Below are 21,095 nucleotides of genomic sequence, written 5' to 3'. Positions count from 1 at the left end.
AATTTCCCTACCAATTTCACAGGGTTTATGAAGCAGATCCTCAGTGAAGCTAGATATACCTTAATTCATCTGTTAAATCATACTATTGATTTAATACACGTGAACATTCCCTTCACCTTGCGTACTCTAGCTGGATCAGGTCAGATCAGATTATTGAAGACTGTAAGGTGGAAGCGTCACTCGAAGGCAGAGAGAGATAAAGGATTACCTGAACATTTTGACTGGGAAGTGGGTCATATTTTAACGTCTGTCAGTTCAAATATCTGACAATTCATCCTGGCACCCTGTGTTTTATCCTAACTACTGAACTGAAGCAGATGGAGGAAGAAGTTCATGCTTGAGAATCCTCTTCTAATCAAGAGGCCAAGAGATAAGGAACACAATATAATCTTTGCAAGTTTCCCAGACGCAAAGTATTAATAAAGCAGCATTCTCCCAGCTTACTTGCTGGTCTTTTCATATATGATCAACACAAGCAGAAGAGAGGCGAAGTGGTTTGCCAACACTCCTTCAACTTGTCAGCTGTAAACCCAGAGATGCAACATAAATGTGCCTGCTTCGAGCTTCTCTCCTCAGGACTCAGTCTGCTATCGATTTGTTACATACAGCGCAGCAACATAAATCCCAGATTGAGTTTCACAATTAAATTTAGTAATTCATTACTGCTGTGGGCCAGTTAGTATTACAATAATGAATCCATTAGCAATACCAAAACAAGAAGAGGGAGAGAAGAAAAGTTCTAGCAATGGCTTATTTTGAAGCTTCTTTAAAAGACAAATTTTGGGTGGATGGGGCGATTCTGAGCAAAGTGTCTCTGAAAGCACTTTTTAAATAGGAATTTAGATTCATCATATACTAATTTAAAAGTGGGCCTGTAGACAGGTATGCATAATGCACGGTGGAAAATGCTTTGGGGTATGAATGGTGCACATGTGCAAAGTGAACTCAGGCAAAGGGGTCTTTGCTTGCCTAAGTCAAGCGGAACGGTCTTGACTAAGAGTGTTATTTTCCTCCCTTTTATCAGGAAAGCACATGCTGTGGTGTTGGAAAGCCATGCTCTGGTTTGCACACTGCAGTCTGGCAAATGGTGTAGGGGCCAAGCACTTGCTTCCCCCCCCAACAGGAATATAAACTATTATTTTCTCTTACAGAAACACAAACCAACAGAAAGGATCTAACACAGTTAACGCTGTTATGCCTTTCTGCTTCAGCTGCAACAGCAGCGAGGAATCCGGCTACCTGTAAGGATTTGGGCCTCTCTCCCTGCAAATTCTGGTTTCACTGACATCGGCGGTCCATCACATGTTCACCTTAATAACGCTGAGATTCCATCCGTACATGTCCATTTGCATGAATCATCCTCAGCTGAATGCCAAGCCTAAATCCTTGACTGAAATCGCTAGCGTTCTGCTCATTCCTACTCTCCAAGCCTCACTTCCCTTCACTAGAGGCCCACAGCTATGTCCAATCACTTGCTATCAGAGACAACAAAGTGATAGGATCCTTTTCAAGCAGATCTGGCTCATTTGCTGCTCTCAAAATGAGTGATTTTCTTTTGTCTCTAACATTGTAAACACAACACTTGTATGCAAATAGGCACAGCCCTTCTCTCCCGGAGAGATATATGGTCAACTACAATTATTAATTCTCCATTGTTGTTATGACTTTAAACTGTTCTTTAAAGCCACTGTGATCTTTTTCAAGCAGTGGAGAAAAAAGAGCACTTTAATCACTAAAAGTGCATTAAAAATTCAACACTCGAATCCTGCCTAATAGATTGATATTTCCCATGAGCTGTCAGGGTAAGATTAGCTATTAAAAATTCACTTGTCCACAGGCATGTTAAATCTACCTGAAATTGGGCTCTACTTGTTTTCTTGCTTGTTTGTATGTTTAAAGAGATGCTTAAATTCTGATCTATTTTAAATAAATCAGAGAAATTTATTTGTGTCCTTTTACAACATTTTAAGACCAACTTCCATTTCAAGAGCCAGCAGACACTCAATCCTGCTTGTCCTCTCCAAAGTATCAAGGCTGCCTCAATGTCCGTAGCGTACCCTAGATAAGGAGCATAGTGTAGTCGTTACTGCACTGAGTTATAATTTGAAGCCATGTGTCTTAAACTCCCAAAATTCTGCTTTGTCACCGCAAACTTTTCCGTTAGCTGGGATAAGGCCTAAATTAGACAAGAGACACAAACATCTGCAGAGAATCAGGAAGCCGAGTTAAAGCTTAAATTAGCCTCTGAAAGTACATACTCTTCCCCATTGACTGAACGGATTTAAGGTGCATGGGTAGGAGTCTATCCACAGTCTAAAACCAGGTAGAAGCAATCCACCTCTTCCTCGGTTCTTCATTCCTTCCATCCACTCCTTCAGAGAGCTGCAAGAATCGAGCCTCTGTCGATACTGGCAAAGCACCAAGATGTTCAGTGATGGACACACATTATTTAAAAAACCAACCAAACCAACCAACCAACACACACAACTGTCCCACCCCCCAAAAGCCAGACTTAGTTGGTGGCACAGCTCAGAATGCTACTTGCAGAATCCATGGATTATTTTTTTCCCCGAGATGCAGGACTAGCTTTCTCACCAGCTACAGGAGCCCTGTCGCTGGCCAGGATGCTCATGTGCTACACGGACACAGAACCGGAGTCCCCTCCTCGGCAAGCTTACGTGCAAGAACAAGAGACCTCAGACAGGACATAAAAAGAAAGACTGGAGTAGTATCGATCAGTGTGGTAAGCAGTCATCACAATATCTCAGCAGACTGATTGTGGTCGAGATTTTTTTTGTCTTTTCCCCTATAAAAAGCAAAAGAACCTGAATGCCTTGAATCCCGGCAATGTTGGACATCTTGTAGCTTTCTCATCGTAAACAAGTAACACACAAGATTTAATTTAGAGGAAAATCTGAACCGTGTTTGCCAGTCTAAGTGAATTCTCCTATGACGAAGTTTCTATAGATAGCTTTTCTGTTTCATTTCATGGTATTTCTTCCACCGTGATGTTACAACCAGAAACGACACTGGGAACAATTTGGGATTGAATAGAAAAAGATAGTGTCTAGACAGCAACTATGCCTGAAGTATTTTCGAGGAATATAAAAACCAAGCATTACCATCAGCTCTAATAGCTAGAAGTTAATAATGATGTTAATTTTAACTGATTCAAGGTAGGTATTAAAAAAAAAAACAACCAACAAAACCACAAAACAAAATCAATGACCTGTAATAGGAGTTCTAATTTTCAAAGCTGGACAATTATTAATCATTTATAACATTCAATTAATACTGACTTTTCTAATGAACAGTATGCTTTATGTCCCCTTCTGGTATTCAAACACATCCTTCATTTTTATTCTTAAGAAATAAACAGAGCTGCAAAGGGTTTTGATGCACAGCTAAAAAGGAGAATGAAATTAGTCATTGGATTCCCTTTTGCATTTTAGAAAAATCATTCCCTTGAAAAAAAATTTTTTTTAACATTCCAACGATTTAATTCTTGTATTCCATCTGCACACCTTCTTTTTAAAGGAGCCTGCCAAAATTTTTATTCACAGAACATTTTTCCAGTCTTTCTGTGGTGCTAGAAGGTTGGTTAGGTTCAGACATTCAGAAAGGGGTCTTCATGCAAATATTTACACACTGAATGACCCAGACTAAAATGCAGCACTTCAGCTAGTCAAAAATATTCCTACAAAACCTTTTTTTGTGTATCAGAACGGGCTGCTCCGACTCAGTAAGAGTGCCTTACAGGAACATGTCACATCAAAGTATTCGCAAGAGATTTCAAAGCATTTGGTTCTACTGAGGTAAAATTAAGTCAAACTGGCAGTATTTGGTAATTACCTCTGTTTCATGAAAAAAAAATACATACTTTGATTTTTTTAAAACAAATATGGATTTGAAATTTAAGAATTCCATGTTTTTAATGCCAATCATGTCTTGCCAGAACAAGAGCAATAGCTAGGGCTATTTGGATCCTGTGGGGTCAAGTAACTCTCAGAATCTGTTCCTTTATGTCCAAAACAAAAGGCACATTTTCAAAAGTGCTCATCTAAATTTTGCAGCTCAGCTCCCACAGCCAAAGCTGCAACTAGATTCTTGACGTTTTCATGAGTAAGCAAGGAAAATTAGAAAAAGCAGAAAAGCATCAAAACGCTCCATCCTGAAAGTGGCAGAAACCTTCGCAGCAGTGAAACAGCTTCCAGCCTCAGTCCAATGCTATCATTTCAAGGGAACAACAGAAGTGGTCTTCAGGGTCTCTAAACCAAGTGGCTTCATCAAACGCTACCCCTTCCATAATAATGCCATTATATTCTATTGGTGGAGTCTCTGCACGACTGCGTTGATAATGAAGTCCATAAAGGATGCAGTCTGCCTTCTGCAGAGAGACTGGAGCAGCCACTGCCTGGCAGGGAAGGAAATCAATGACTCCAATGCAAGCACCCTGTTGGCTACAGTGTGGAGTTATCAATTTTCTTCCCAGCTAGGCAGCAGCTGCTTCAGTCACTCCGTAAAAAAAAGGAAAAAAAAGAAAAAAAAAAAAGGAAAAAAAAAAGGAAAGAAAAAAACCCCACCCTAAAAAAAAAAAAGACAAGAAAAAAAAAACCAACCCAAAACCCCTTCCTTCATACAGCAGCTGGCCACAACATCATACATCAGGCTAGAACATTTATATGGAGGAAACTCATATTCATGTCAAGCTGAGGATCCACTTTCTTTTGATAAGATTTCAATTTTTACCCGGTAAAGTTTCCAGATCTTCAACCTTAAACGCCATGGCACATGTTCAGCTTTATACACAGGCTGAAAGCAGATCACCTCTGTCGCTGTGGACAGTTGAATAAGCTCTACAGATGCAGAAGGCTCTCCCACTAATCAGCGCCTGGCCCACTGTCTTCAATGAAATATATTCAATTTAACTTTGGCAAAGTGAGTCATCTATTCACAGCCTGATTTTCCCATTAAAAAACCCAAACAAACCAAAACCAAAAAGGGAAATCGTATCTGTAACCGGGCAGTGAGCAAATAGCAAATCATAACCATGGCTTCAGCTGCGCCAAAACACGCTGCTTGTGCTTCTATCTAGTATACCAGTTTTTAGCATCGAGCCAGACCCTGACCTGGTTAAAACAATCACTGAAATGAATGGTACTGTGTCACGTTTTTAACTGTGGTTGCTCCAAGGCCTCACTCTGTATACAGTCTGACTGTTCATCTTAAAGAAGGGCAAAGAGAAATACAGGCGGATCAAGATTTTATCTAAATGAATTGTTCTAAGTATCCCAGCATAGTTAAAATGGGACCGCACTTTTTAGAACAAGCATGGCTTTAGAATATGAGAATGTTCTTTAATGTGTTTTCCTTTATAAAAAGGACCATAAAACTATCTGGAATTAAAGCACCATTACACTGAGAAAAATTATGAAATAAACACAAACTCATCCCTTAAAACTTCACAGACAAAACCCACCTGGTTTTCCCATAGTTACTTTGGAAAGTAATTTGCACGGTAACGAATGTAATTCATGAATCCCGATAACAAATTAAGTTTTAAACTTATTGTACATAATGGTACCCACCCATGTGTGTGCATTCATCCTATGGTAAATGAGTTCTAGATGATATCTTGCTTGGACAGGAAAGTACCATAGTGCTTATTATAGATCAGGATGATAGCATGGACAAGACAGACGACCTGTAGTAAATACACACCTTGGTTACGTTATGGACAGTGGCTTGCTTGCCTGCCTACATACTCAACTTGCTCTCCTGGCAAGTTCATAGCGTTAACACTCTCAGGGCTTTTGTATTAAATTGTTTGTGCTTCTCAATTTGTTAGACTTTTAAATTAATAAAACTGCTTTCCCCTTCAATGGTACACAATGGATAATGAGAACAATCATCTTGAATCTCTAAAATATTCTAGGACACTCAATAAACTTGATACAGTGCATGCAAGCCCATAATTTGCAGGGGAAAAGGAGCAGATATTTCATATTTAACCACTGCAAGTGTCAACTCTGTGTACATGCATCACTGAAAGACTAAGTGAAGAAGAAAAAATAAGGAACTACTAAATATATTTATTTCAAACAAACAGGACACTAGGCATTCACATCGACAGCACTATCCTAATGTAATATTTAAAGCTTGGGCTGCTATACTAGCGTTACCAAAGTTATTTTGTACGACAGAATATGACTGCATGGCTTTTATTTTAGTACTCTGCCATTAACTCATTCCCTATGTCAGTTCTGAACAGGGCCAAGTGGAAACTGGAACACAAACACTAAGACAGCCCATGCAAATTCTCATCCTCTTTATCTTCTTTCACCTTTCTAGGACTCCTACCAAATTAAACCTGCCATTTTTACTTGCACCCAGGTAAGATTTATGTGGGCTTACTACCTTCTGAGCCCCTCTGCCTGCTTGCCTGCCTTTTGGGTGGCCGGAAGGTTACTGCAGGAGCTAACAGGGTTAAGCATTCTTCCACAAGAAGTTTTGACTTTCAAATGGAAGCCTTCAGGATCAGGACAAATCCATCATTCTAATGCTCAGAACTAAGCTGTTGAAACCAAAGGAAATGAATCCATACAGTGGATCATTAGCCATGTGTAGAGCGTTGCTCCCAGAATTAATAGATGCTATGTCATGCCTTGGGACTACTTTCAACCCGTTCCCAGTCAGCTGGAAAAGGACAGAGGGAAATTTCTATTCTATTTTTTCCCTGCTCTCTCTTTCTTCCTTCCTGCCTCCTTTTAAAATCCACACTGCTGAGAACTTCTCCACAGAGTAATTCATAATCTAACTCTATTGAAGTAAGTGTTGCTGCTAAGCATAAAACCCAAAGATGAATTTGCAAAACAGCAGAAATACTGAGGAGCTGCAAGCTCTTTCCAGGCATGGGACTGTCTTGAACTGAATATCTGTCTACCCCCTCGAGATCAGCGCTCCAAAGCACCACAACATCTGCATAAGAAAACAACCACAAAGTAGTCCGATTTTACTGCTCAAACACTGTCTAACTTTAGTGCCTCTTCTGGTTTCAGACTGATCATGAGAGCGAGGAGTGCTGCTTACTCTTCATCATACAGCAGTAATAAAAGCTGTGTAGAACTATACATCCACTAATTAACAATTAACATATACTTCCTTTTACCTAAAGGTTTCAAAGTACTTTCTGAGCCTTGGAATACATCCCAGGGACCCATTAAACAAACAGCTTCTTTTAGATTGCTAAACACTGTCACAATCTGGCTACAAGAGGAAAAAAATCACACCCATGAAACAGTCACTTGTGTAAAGCAATGGGCCTCACGACTCGCTCAACTTTAACCCCAGGCTCCAGTCCTGCTGCATTCAAGGAAACACTCCGTTATCTCAGCGCTTTTTCAGTGTCTCACATATTCCCCTCTAACACAGTCAAGGGCTGCGTAGCTTTAAACATATTTTGTCAGCACAAAGCAATGAATAACAGTACGTTCCCCGTGATGTTTGCAAGTCTTTTTGGGCAGTGTTCTCAGTCATTCAACCTGTCTTTCTTTCCAGTTACGAACATTTTCAAGTGTTCTTAAATGAGCAGATCCGGTTTGGCCTCTGCTTCAGTAGAGAAGATGGAAAATACTCAACCATCTTCATTGCAATGGTCTTCAAGATCGTGTAGACCAGAGAGCAAACATTTAATGTTAGAGTGTCCATGAATAAAACTGAACAAAACAGGGGGAAGGGAGAAGGATGTTGGCAACATAGGCTTTTGACTGCACTTATAGAAAAAAAACTCCAAAGGTCTGCTTCCTAAAACATTGCTTTTTGTCCAAAAGTTGCTTATCTCAAAAAATTAATGTTTTTAGCTCCAAGCAGGGCTGCATTGTTCTAATGCAGCTGTAGTTTAAACTTTTCAGTCCCACGCAGACCAGGGACTGGCAGCTGCTCTGATGAACCCCTTCCTACGATGTACGTATGAACTGAGGGATTGCTTTCAGTTGAAAGTGCCCAAACTAATTTCAGATGGTTATATGTGCCCCATCTTTCTTTGCATACGGAAAATATTTTAAATCGCTGTGACCAATTCAAAAAGCCACCATTTGAGAGCAGATCTAGAAAATGATCTGTGTTACATGGACTAAAGTTCATAATAATGATCTTAATTCTACACAGGTTTCTTGCTTTTTGAAAACAGAAAAGACTCCCAAGATCTCACTTCAAAACTGTTTACAGCTGAGAGGTATTCATCATCCTTATGATTTCAATAATTATTGCTATTGAATGAATCTATTGATCTGTGACTTCTAGTGATGCCAAGTTTCCTTTTTGCTGTATTACAGCCATTGGAAATACAGTTTTTATATATATGCATATACACAATTCATATATATATATATATATATGAGCAGACTAAGAAGCAAGTACTGAGAAGCAGTAATTTTGGTTTTGAAATCATGTGAGGGAAATCAAGCCAGTGCGCTGTGAGACAGAACTGCGGCATACAATGCTCTTCACTTGATACGAGATTTACAGTTTGCAGTGAAATTAAAGCTATTAACATTAGTCTTTTAACTACTTGGTAAGCCAGGAAAGATGACAGTAACACCTTAACTCTGACAGAGCTCAGTAGATCTCAAGGCACTTTTTAAACTGTTCCCAAGCAGAGGGGATAACAAACTCTTTCACAGAGCCATAAAGCGAACTACCAGCACAAGGACGAACCCAGCTCCACCACCTTCCACTCTAGTCCCCGTTCACCAGCCCGTACTGGTGCTGTCCTCCTTGTAATTGTCATTTTATCTCACATACATGACTTCAACAGACTGAGCTGCTTGTCTGACTTACAGCAAAAGGCTTACAGTAGGCTTGCAGGCACTGTACACTGCACATACACGTAGGGATATCAAGATGCTACAGTCACTTAAACACAGGCTGCCTGTCTCATCTTTGCAGCTATAAAGTACAGATATAAATACTGATCTATCTAAGCTGTATATTTCCTCACTTATTATGCTATTACTTAATCCTTTCACTCACTCCTCTACAGAAGTACTTCACTGCTAAAGACATTTCAATGCTAGATTACACTGGCTATCTGTTAACTACCGCAATTTTACATGTAGCCAAGTAGACGCTTTCTATCCCAGATCATACTATTCCACTTTTTTCTCCAAATAAATCCAGTAAACATTAAAAGTACAGTTGTATATTCTAGGGAAATAATTCTTGGCACACAACAATATGTGAGCTGCCAAAAGATTTTCCAATTTGTTCGCTGCTATAACAAAAGCATTCCCCTGAACTGGAACTGCAGTGGTGCAAACCCTGCTTTCCAGTAATTTGAAATGAAGGGAAGCACTCATCAACACGTCTGCTCAAGAAACAGCACATCTTTGATCCCCACTGGTAACTTATGCAGATTTAACTCCTAAAGTATGCAAACATTTATTTACAAGTGTATTATCTGCCAGCAATAGCCATAATACCAGTACCACTAAATTGAAAGTGAACTAATTTTCAGAGATGCTGGGAACAGATGCCTTTAAAAATAAAGAAATAAATAAAAAGAACAAGCTGTTGGAAGGGCAACGGATGCAAATTCAAGATCTCCTGATTTTATTCCAAGCTTTTTCCAGTGACTTAATGAACAATCACAGACAAGCCACTTCATGTTGTTTCTCAATACATTAATTAGGAATAACGACACTCATCTCACATACAGTTCCACAGCTGAAAGGTGCTATGTGGCAAAGATTTCATTTTTATTTAGTTTAAAAACACCCAACACCTGGAGATACAAACAATTTGCCAGAATTCTCCACATCAAAACAAACAGCAATTCCCAAAGAATGCCAAAAGCAATAATAACAAGCTTTCTCAACACTGAGTGGCACTGTGCCGATCAAAATTCATTTGCCATGAAGAGCTACATATTTAGGGCTATGTTTAGTAAATCAGAAGGCCTCAGAAAATTTAGTAGTAAAAGTTTTTCCATGCCTAACTATCCAATTTGAAAGAATAGATTCTATACAAAAATACAGACTTTCAAGCTACCAACACTCAAAATTCTTGCTGAAGGCAATTTGCTTTCCATGCCGCTACGAGATGCAAAAGGAGGAGTCTCAGAAGCCCAAGCCATCAGAACACTCTTGTACTGGAGTAGAGAACACGATAGTTGATCCTGGTCCACTAATGCGCAATTTTTCATCTTACAAACCAATTAGCACGTCATCACATTCTTTCCCAGGTAGATGAGATTCACTATGGTGTCCCTACTCATCAGTACATTTACACAGGCCTTAATTTAGTATCCAAGTCCAAAGGTTGGAAGAAGGAAGGGTTCTGCTTTGGTTCTATACAACAGATGACAGGTACAGAAAGATGGCTTAACTTTTTACAGCGAACACACAACAGATCTGAAACTGGGTTTGCATTTTGCATTTGACTGTATGTTTTAAAGACAAAGCCAAAACGATTTAATTATTGTCATAGTTTTGTTTCGCTTTGTTTATTCCATTGTTGAATACTGTATCTGGTGTCAATTAAGATAAGGAATATAATGTATTTTAACATAGTTTAATTTGCTCAGCATAAAGAAAACTGCAGAGCCTGCATTTAAAATCACATCTTTCATTGAACAACATTGCTGATTTTTTAGCAATCAAAACTTTCATCAAGTATACATTGTGTTAAAACTATGTTCTGAAAGCTTAAGCTTTGTTCTAACTAAAGACCATACCATTATTTGCATCAGTTCCAAAAGAACCACTCAGGATGATGTAACATTTCAGCAAAGGAAATAAGCTTAAACATTTTGCACATTCATTAGTAATTCACTAAATTTTGAGATGACCGCTCACCTTTGATGGATGAAGAAAAGCTGGAGCAGAGAGTTCAAAGCCTTTGTGTAAAATCTCACCACTGCCTGGCAGAGCCTGCAACAGAAACAGAGGTTCCTCTACTCTAAATGCTAAACCACATTTGCCCTGCATTAAGTAATGTTAGCTTTGCTAAAAACCAAGAGGAATTGCCCCTGCTGAGTTTGTTAATTCAACCCTACTGATGACACAGATGGCTGTTGGCTTTGAGTAACCGATTGTATTAACAGCTATAATAGTTACCAGATCACAGGTGGCTTTAATATCAGAAAGGCTTGACTATCACTAAAACACACACCGTATTGCAGGTGTGTAAAGTTATATGGAAACATAAAAGAGAAAATGAATATGTTATTAAAATGTCTCACAGACATAATGTAAAAAGTCATAGTTTAATCTTAAAAGTCATCATCTTTGATCATTTAAAGAACTGTTTAACATACCTCTCTTGAAACAATATAATTCTATATAATTATACCTACAATCTGGAATTTTTGGCAGACAGCACTATCAACCTCTGGAATTCGCTGCTGCAGTGAATGTCACGATTACATATTTTCTAGACATTTGACTAAATGAAGAAGAGTTACTAGACAGAAAGGAAATAAAGTAACCTATTTGATCACTGAAACGATCTGGGGTTTGCAGGTGAGTCGTAACTGTAGCAGAGCCTTTCCTGTAGAAAGCATATTCTGTACTGAAATCAACAGCTCATCTAGTGCCATCCCACGGTGCCGTACCATACCCACCCGTTGTGGTAAAAGGTGTTTCAGAGGACTCATCTGTTAGTCTGAGCTTGATGTGTTCAGTCTTCCATACTACAGTCACTTACCGGCATGCAGTCTTTACATTGTACCAGTAGAACAATCCTGCAGAAATTACCTTATTCAGTGGCAATTAATCAAATTACAGGAAGGCCCAGCTAACCCCTCTTTCTGATGCAAATGCTGCCACTAAACTAAAAGGTGCCAAAGAATCAAAACTACCCAGTGAAGAAGCCTTTTCATGGCTTATGTATAATTGAATCCAGTAAAACAATCAAACAACAGGATCTGATCCTCTGTTGCAAGGAAATGGAAAACCTGAAATTGAAAAAAAAAAAAAACAAACCCCCAATATCCACTCCTCTGACCCTGGAGTTCATTTAACAGATAATAATGCGGGCCTTGCAGCAACAAAACTAATTGGAAGCAAGTATTTGTAAAATGCATAGAGGCCAGTTAATGATTTTGTAATGCGCTGACATCAAAAGTCGCATCCGCCACATACCGCCTTGGTGATAACTGGACACTGGTTAGTACCTGCTGTCCCGATGCTGCACTGACACATCTGTTCAGTATGCAGAGCCTGTAGTTCTCATTGGTTTTTGGTTTGTTGCTGTTGTCGCTTTCTTTAAGTGAGAGAAAGCAGAAATCTTTCTTCAGCCATATTTCTTAGCCTTAAATCTTTTAGTGAGTTAGAATGAGCTGCTCTCTTGATTAAACACAGGACTCTCTTTCACTCCATCATTTTCAGTATTATCACCAAGAAGAAACACATAAAAGTCTCACTGTAAATGAGCAAAGTTAATGAAAAAGAGCCATGCGAGGCTTGTAAACCATCGCACTGTTTCAGATCTCACTATAACCTGTAGCCCTTGAGCACCACCTTACTTAGAGAAAAAGTGCTGCAATGTAAATGGATCTGTAAATTGCCTATGCCTAATGCAGGTAATTGGGAATGGTCAGGATGAAGAAAGCATCTTAGCTGGAATGATCTCCAGGAAAAACAGAAAAGGTATCGAGAGGAAGAATTTGTGCCTGCAATTTAAATTTTCAAGGCTCAATTCTCCTTGCGGCCTGGCCTGACGCAAAGCTTACTGACACGGGCAGATAAACGGGTCTGCTTTCAGTGGGTTTTGGATCAGACTCCCACACCAAAGGACCGTTTACCCAGCGTGCTTTAGAGAGATCTACGCTTTCTCATAACGGAATATTCATTAAAAGAAAACAGCAAACAGACACAAAAAGAAGACTATAATGAAACAGTACATGACTCAACAATAAATCATCATCGATTTCGCTAAGCCCTCTTGAACCTGTTTACATGATGGAAAGCAAGCCTAAAAGCAAGCCACGTGCAGACTGCAACACAGTATGCAAACTACCACAAAAGGTTTGGCAAATCAAGTGCAGTTACCTGGCTAAGCTAATTATTCTCCTCTTTCAGATTATTCAAAGAAGATTTATTAATTATACGGGAAAAAAAAGCCTACTATGTCATTCCATATTTCCTTTTATTAATTTTTAATTTATTCTCTCCAAATTATTAGGACCTACTCTGCAATGTCCTGGATCAATGCTAATAATTAAAGTACAGGTATTTGTTCTAAATTAAATCTGACCTCAGCTCTTGGGAGGGTGTGGGTTTTTTTCTCTTTTGAATGAGAAAAATTGAGGAGACACATTTGTTTATGACATCAACAGAATAGCTGGTTCTTAACAAGACAAATATTATACCAAGTTAATTTGAAGGTAGTATACATAATGCAACATATCAATTTTGTATGACATATGGGCTTGTGCCTGCATAATAACAACTTAAAACCAACATTGTGTTGCCAGTGACAATTACTATACTGTAAACCATTTCAGTGGGGCACACATCAATTTAATTCATTGCAGCAGGCAGGTTGGCACACACAGAGAAAAATCACTGCAAAATGACGAATGCTTTACATTTTACAACTTAAATACTTCCTTCAGGACTACAAACCCCTGTCATGACAGAAGCACCTTCTGGCATTACTCCAGTTTATTAAGTCAGCCCCAATGCAACAAAAAAAAAAATCTGCAAACATACATTACAATCATCGTCAACTACATTTTACTCTGTCCCTCATATGGGTGCAACAGCAGGGAAAGCACCCAGGAGCTTTCATCTAAAAATCATGAGAGTACTATGAAATAGAAACTTAGAAGCAGTTCTCTCCTTTTCTCTTCCAGCCAAGAAGTTACCTATAAACAAGCCCTGAAAATCCAGGCCTCAAGAAACGTTTCACGTGATATTGTGGGCAGCATGCTCAGTTAGGGATCTCAAGAGTTGGATTCATTGTAGTTTGACAGATATATGCTTTAATCCCATCAAACAGGCTGTGTCAGTTCTCCCAGTGATGCTAATATCATTATGGAGAATTCCATTCATTTTAGTGGAGCTAAAGCCTGTACTGGAGAATATATGGATCTGTAACACCGCTCGTTCTTCAAGGTTAGATCCTGCAAGACTGCCCGGCCATTCCACTCCTGATCCTGAAAAGCACTGAGAACGCGTACTTAATTTATATAGGGAGTTTCAGGGGCGCGTATGTACAGAATACAAACGTAACATGACTGTATTTTCCTGCACTAATTTAATTAACTAGCATGCATGAGAAAAGAACACGTACGGTTCTGAAGGCCAATATGCTGATATCACCAGGGGGTTCTCAAGAATGAACGCACAATTTACATTTCTGGTCTCAGCAGTGGACCACCGAGCTTACTGTCTTGTTGATGGTAACAGTGTCTTCAAGCTGCTTCAGAAGGGCAGATAAGAAACCATCAGAATTAGTTTGTCATTTAACAAGTCTACTCTTGAACTTCCTTTCTTGTTCCTATGTTCACGTGAAATTGTCTTACACAGGAAGGGACTGTATCACATCCAAACTATTTTTCAAATATACTATGGAGACATTTCACAGGGTAAGGGCCGTTGGCTTAGTGTTTGAAAGCAACGGGAAATCTGGAAAAAAAATCCCAAGTCACAGGATCTTAAGCCAAAACACTTTGGGGGGGGGGGGGGGGGGGGGAAGGGAAGTCTGATTATCCACTGTTAAAAATCAGTTGTAAATGCAGAGAAACTTTCTACAAGCTCTGTACAAGCTACTGTCTTTCTCGGCCTCTCTATTGACTATTTTAAGCCATTTTATCTGTGCTGGCGTCAGTTGTTGCTAACCATAGTAATCTCCTTTTACATAAAAATAAAAAAGCTTCAGTAAATTATGTAAAGTCAACCAAGAATAGAAATGGATATAAATACCAAGGAATATATCGGCTGTTAACGTTCAAGACAAGATGTAATCTTTGGGAAGCAACAACGTTTAGATGTCTTTAGTAGGCATTCACCCATTTGTTTAAGAACTACATCATCTCAAACTACTTAGACAGACTTGGGGATGGGATTTCAAGAGAGGCTGGTGCAGCAGCAACAGCTTTCTAAAGGATATGGTCAGTAGTATCGCAATCAGGACTCAGCTTAAGCACGTAGACCAGAATATCTCATTTTCTGGTCTTTCTGTTTGTTTGTTAGGGGAGGAAAAGGTAAGTTATTTAAGTGAGTTTCAGGTTTTACCAGTTTTCATGCTTTTTAAAGACAGCACTTTCTCTTTGGTTTTTTTTTTTTTTTTGGGGGGGTGGTGGTGGTGGTGGTGTTTGCTTTGTAATTCTCTTCCCTCCATCATCATAATTTCACTTTTTCATGGAATTAACAGCCTGAAGCAGAAACTGAAGATGACTGTAATCCTGACCCTAATCACACAGAACCCTGATTGCATGGAAAAGCTTTGCAGAAATTAGCTAGAGCTTCCAATTCTAATGAACCGGGTTAAACAGAGAGTGTTTACATGCAGGAGAACCAAGCTTAGTCCAATTACTGCCACTGTCTTAATGCAAGGTGCCCAGGGGCTGCCAATTCTCTTTTGGTTGCAGTTCCCAGAGGTTTAATTTACATCTTTGTGATACGTTTTCTCATAGCTGCTGCTGGACATGATTAGTAGCTTGCAAAGAAAATGTAAGTGAAAGTAGTCAGAAATTTTAGGTGATTTGGCTCCACAATGCTTGGGAGTTCACAGATTTCACCTCAGCATTCTGGGGCGTTCTAGAAGACTAAAAGGGTAAATTTTCATGTCCCTCCGAAATTGCTCATATTTCTGCTCATCTACTACAATGTTTTGCAACTTTTCTGTAAGAAAAGCTTACATAAAAAGGATGCCACAACTGATATGCCCTTCTACCACCCTCAAAAACTTCAAAAACCAAGCAGCGAATACTGTATCTGACAAATGGTTTGCTTTAAGGGAAAGGAATGATTAGCACTAATACTAGATCATGTGAACAGGGCACATGGACGCCTTCCTATGATGCATTATAATGAAACTTGCAATGAAATTGTTCACAATACTTTTTTTCCTCTCTATATGCTGTGTTTCAGAGTACGTGAACTTCTCTGCAGCTTCCATAATAATAATTCTTAGTATGCAGAGGTCACACCACTATTCTCAATGCACTGCTTTTTTCTGCAACAAAAGATCTCAAATATTGGCCATTACAGAGCAAGGTATAAAACAGAACAGGGGAAAAGCAACGCAGCAGACTAAGCAACATACAGTTAAGTGCTTCTTTGAACAGAATGTGCATAAGCACTTTCTTGAATGATGGCCTTAACTCAGAATCTCGTTAAATCAGACAAAACTGCTGAAAGGACTTACCTGGCTTTAGCTCCTGAAAGTCATTGTAAAAAACATTTTAGGCACTTAGGAGCCCATGTCTTGTCAATTTATGGCTCCTGTGACCACCGAGTCGTATCTGCAAGTCGACCGTGCCCTGGCACCACTCTGTAGCAACAGGTTCCTGCCCTCATCAGAAAGACACCCGAGCATGGTGCGTCTCCTCAGCCACCAACGCTCGTGAACTAAAACGTTAAGGTACAACACAGTGATCTCCAGCCACATTAACATGCCACAGAGCAAGCTGACAGCTGATGAGCTGACGTTCAGGCACTCCTTCCACAGGGAAGATAAGAGGGCTGCCTGACTGGGGGGGATCACTTCTGCTACTGCAGATTGGAAACTAGAGCCTCTCCAGTACGAGACAGGCTTTAAAGGTTAGAGAACTTGGTGCAAGACCAGGCAGATCAGCGCCGCGCGGAGCCAGCGCCTCTTGGGTGCAGGGCTCTGTCGGTGTGGCGATGTTGGTCCCAGCCCCATGCCAGGTGCCTTCCCTTGGCACCACGTTACGCTGCATGGCTGACCAGCTGTTCAGACACATCTCAGGACGCGTTATCGTACTGAGCTGCACTGAACAATACAGTCGCTAGAAAAACATAAGCAGGTCTGTAAGCAGTTCGTCTACATTAGAAATTAATTTTATACCTATCTTGTTCAGCACTAGATTCTGAAGTGTTTACAAACCCATCTGTAAGTCACAACTGAAAATATTACACCCCCCCTTCAAATCCCTTTCTGCCCTTTAGATCAAATCAGAAATTCGGAATATTGAATATAAAAAAATAACATTGTAAATGTCAATGCTAACCCAGTATCCAACACCTGTGTATAGTATTATTCTGACACTCAAACATAGAAGAGAATAAAATTTAAAACAGATTTCAAGTCACCATGATTAAGGAAGTTGTGACAGTACCCTCTCTGAACATGAAAAGCCAAAGTAAGACACACTCCATTTTTAATTCATTCCACTAGTTACAAACAATACAGATGCTTCAGAACAGTGAATTACATTCTCTCTCACACTCTGAGCACAGCAATAAGAATGAACAATGAGATGTGACTATGATGGAAAGCCAGCCTTTACATCTAAATTTCAACCAAGTAGTCTTTCTGCATACCCTCCCTCACTTGTACCGTTGCAAACTACAAGTACTACAATGCTATCTGTAAAGTAATTAATCTTCTTGCTTCTCTCAGTCCCTCATCTACCAAACTATTATGAAAAATTCTTGTGCATCCTGTTTCTGTAGTAAGATACTACTCCTGAATTATCTGCACATTGAGCATTAATGATGAGATGCCTTGGACCTCTGCAGGATAAGACGCCTTCATGTTTAAAGCTGCCAATGATTTCCTTCGCGAAATCAATCTGTATGCCTGATAAAAGCACTCCTCCATCCCCGACAGACCGCATCCGTATCATCATGCTCAATACAGATGACATATCTGTATTTGCAGAAAAGTGGGGTTATACCCTTATGCTTTGCAGTCCTGTAGCCACACAAAAAAGGGTTAAAAACTGCCAACAGCGGCAAGCCTTCCCCCTTCCCATGCATAGCCCTACCTGCTGAAGTAAATATACTGCCTTAGTATAAACACTGTAAATATACTAAAGGCACTGCCATTTTCCTGCTGCCAGAAAGCAGCAGGTGGATCCACCCATCAACGGATCCAGCATTTAAACTGGGGAAGCTAATACCCCGCAGAGTTACGGTTTCATGCTGCAGACTGAGGCAAGGAACACGCAGAGGAAAACTTGGCTTGGAAAGAAGTGTTCCGAGAGCTCTCTCATCTTACCAAAAGTAGCACTAGATGTGAAAAATCACACGACTCCAGGAGCTGACCTACGCCACGGTATTAGCAATAAGCATGCATTACTCATCTTACCCATCGGCAAGAAGATATTCTTGGAGGCAGGCTGGATCCTTGGGAGCCATTATCTACCTCATGGAGCAGCAATGCTCTTTGGCTGACTTGGTACCTCCTCTTCCTTCTTTCTTGGTTTTGATCCACAGCCAGGGATCAAGCCTTGCAAAAGAGAAACTCAGCTATTGTAGTTTCCAATTACTCTCCCCTCCCCTTTTCATATCATCCTGGCTAATTACTGTGAATGGACAAAACAAACGCCGTTTGCCAGATGAAACAACATGGTAATCAGCAACAGTGTGCCAAACAGATAGATCTCAATTAAAAAACCCCCACCCTCTCCAAAAAAAAAAAAACCAAACCCCAAAAAACCACAAACCCAAAGCAAAAAACCACCACCATTGAGATAAATATCTGTTTTGCTATGTCTGGAGTTGATTCATGGTCCTTCAGTGACTTTACCAGGAAACTGAAATTAATATATCTGAAATTTGCACATCTATATTATACACTTAAATCAGTGGGGCTTTCTTAAGAAAGCACAGATAATGAGTGAAAGAAAATGCTAATTTTATTTGGTGGCTCTCTCTCCATTCAACTTCACTGATCACACAGACAAATTAAGAAAGATAGTGTGCTTACCCAGAAGCCATTTGTTAGACATCTTCAAAAATCGATGCTTGACACAATTGAGTATCTTTTTGCAATAGAATTTTATTTGTCATGTTGGGCTAGAAGCGTCAGTTAATAATTCACTCCACAGTTCCATAAACCTCCATTGCTATCTTTCACACAACCTTGCAGTTTCACAGGCTGTTGTTAAGAGTAGCTTAAAATAGTCTGTTATCAGTCCTGACCCTCACTGTTATAACTCAAACAGATGCACTATCTGTGATCATTCTGACAAGGAAACAAAATAAACAACCCAGTAACTTTGAAAAGGACATCTACACGCTGAATACATACACATATAATGGCTACCCACTCAAAAGCTCATACCGTAAGCAATGGAAAGGTCAACTCAGCAACACAGAACTGCTGTCCCAACCTTATTATGAACTGGGGATGGGACAGAGTCACTCAGTTCTGATTCAGATTTGTATTTTCTGTTTTCCCAAGTTCTTGGATGCCTGCCTGTATGCTTTGAATGACAGAGTTCAGAACAGTCAAGCTGCAGGTCAGGGTAGCTGGAATTAGTATGATTTGAGCATACAGGTAAAGATTCAAAGTAGCCAGGCTTGGCGGTCTACGATGTTCCCCACAGAAATCTCAAAAACACAGAATAAAAATATTAAGTAGGCAAACTAGTTTGGAAATGGCACCTCCTTTGAGTCAAACACACTGTTCTTAATTCTGCAGTGTCAAGAGACTTCCCATCTTCAGTCACAAATTTAGTTGAGCTTCCTGACTTTCAAACTCATGAAAGAGGGCGTCAGCTCTAAGTGTCAGCCTGAACTTCACTGTGCTATAAAGGCTACAAATTATACACACCTTAAGTCTTCAGTCCAACAAATATTTTTCGTCCAGTAACAGAAAAACAGAGAGAGAGAGACAGAATCCCTTCTCTCAGCCCTGACACGTAGTTGCAGGGCTATACACATGCCCCAGGCCCTTCACACACAAGCTAAATCCCGTTACTTCTCTCCTGCTGTATGTCGCTTCCATCCTATGTGAGGTTAGACTACGGCATGTAAGCACTTCACCTGCAAGCATCTCGGAGAAATACTCTTTGACTCCCTAACGGACAGCTTAGGCTCTTACCCAATAAACAACTCCCAGAAGATCTGTTCCTACTACAGTTATTTATTGGCTCAAGTCTTTACAAGAAGGTTGGCCTAAGGGTCAACAGACCCCAACAAGAGAGGGGTCACCCTGTTGACTCCGGAGGTGAAGAAACTAGAGCACAGGGACTTGCCGTGAAAGTTTTTGCATGAAATGTCACTTCTCCAAGTCTCTTGTTGTACGCATTCAGTTCACTTTGTTTCTGCAGTAGTGATGGAACCTGCGATTCCTACTTGTTTTGGCAGCACGGCAAACTCTCCATAGACTCCCATTATCTCTCTTCCATTTAGCACATCTCGATAATGTAACGTCTCCGCAGGCTTGTGCATTCAATGGGCAAGCAACTGCAGAAACAATTCCATGTGCTACTCTAGGAAACAGGGAATTATTGGTACAGGAAATCAGAACAGAAATAACTCTGGGGCAGTGCGCAGCAGTCATTTATAAATGCAGAGTGTAGGATTTTAAATGCAATTTAACTTTTAACACAGTAAGAGTTCCTCAAATACCTGACTCTAATAGATTCTATACAAGCATGTAAATACACCTGTAGATTTGACTGCATGACGCCAGGAAGGAGGCTATTTTGGTGCTACGTTGTTTGCAGTCTAAAGAAACAAAACCTGGCAGAGTGAAGAGAAAACAGACAAGCTAACCCAAATTCATTATCTCACTATTGTACTCTTCCTTTAGAACACAGGATACGCAGACAGATGGGAGTTAGAAGCAAAATCCATATGCTTACTTTAAAAAGTCTCACAGAAAACTCTCTGAACTGTATTTGTGGAATTAATCAGATGAGTGGCAAACATTACAGATTTGTAATGTGCATAAGCAGTGTTGCTACAGCTAACACCGAATTGTTCCATGACAAACTCTGACGTTACGAGTTTAATTTACCTAGCTGTGAAAAAAACCACTTTGGGCTGAATGCATTGGGAACCATACTGAAAAAGTACGCATCTAGTTTCAAACTTTGTGGCACTAACACAGAATATATTCACTACTGAGCTAAAAATCAATAGGGCAAGAAACAGAGGAAAACGCATTCC

At 39.9% G+C, this 21,095-nt stretch overlaps 1 protein-coding gene across 1 annotated transcript in view; it reads right to left on the bottom strand.

Moving 5' to 3' along the window:
• Positions 1–21,095, bottom strand: part of LRRTM4 (leucine rich repeat transmembrane neuronal 4) — a 223,442-nt gene that overhangs the window by 66,856 nt on the left and 135,491 nt on the right. Inside the window, exon 3 of the mRNA XM_075724201.1 lies at positions 10,854–10,928. Within this exon, the coding sequence (XP_075580316.1) occupies positions 10,854–10,928 (75 nt within the window). The remainder of the gene's footprint in view (positions 1–10,853; positions 10,929–21,095) is intronic.

This window comes from Pelecanus crispus, chromosome 21 (genome assembly GCF_030463565.1).
Source record: "Pelecanus crispus isolate bPelCri1 chromosome 21, bPelCri1.pri, whole genome shotgun sequence".
NCBI classification, from domain to species: Eukaryota; Metazoa; Chordata; class Aves; order Pelecaniformes; family Pelecanidae; genus Pelecanus; species Pelecanus crispus.
The sequence above is the reverse complement of the archived record's forward strand: the minus strand, read 5'-3'. Positions and strand labels throughout refer to the sequence as shown.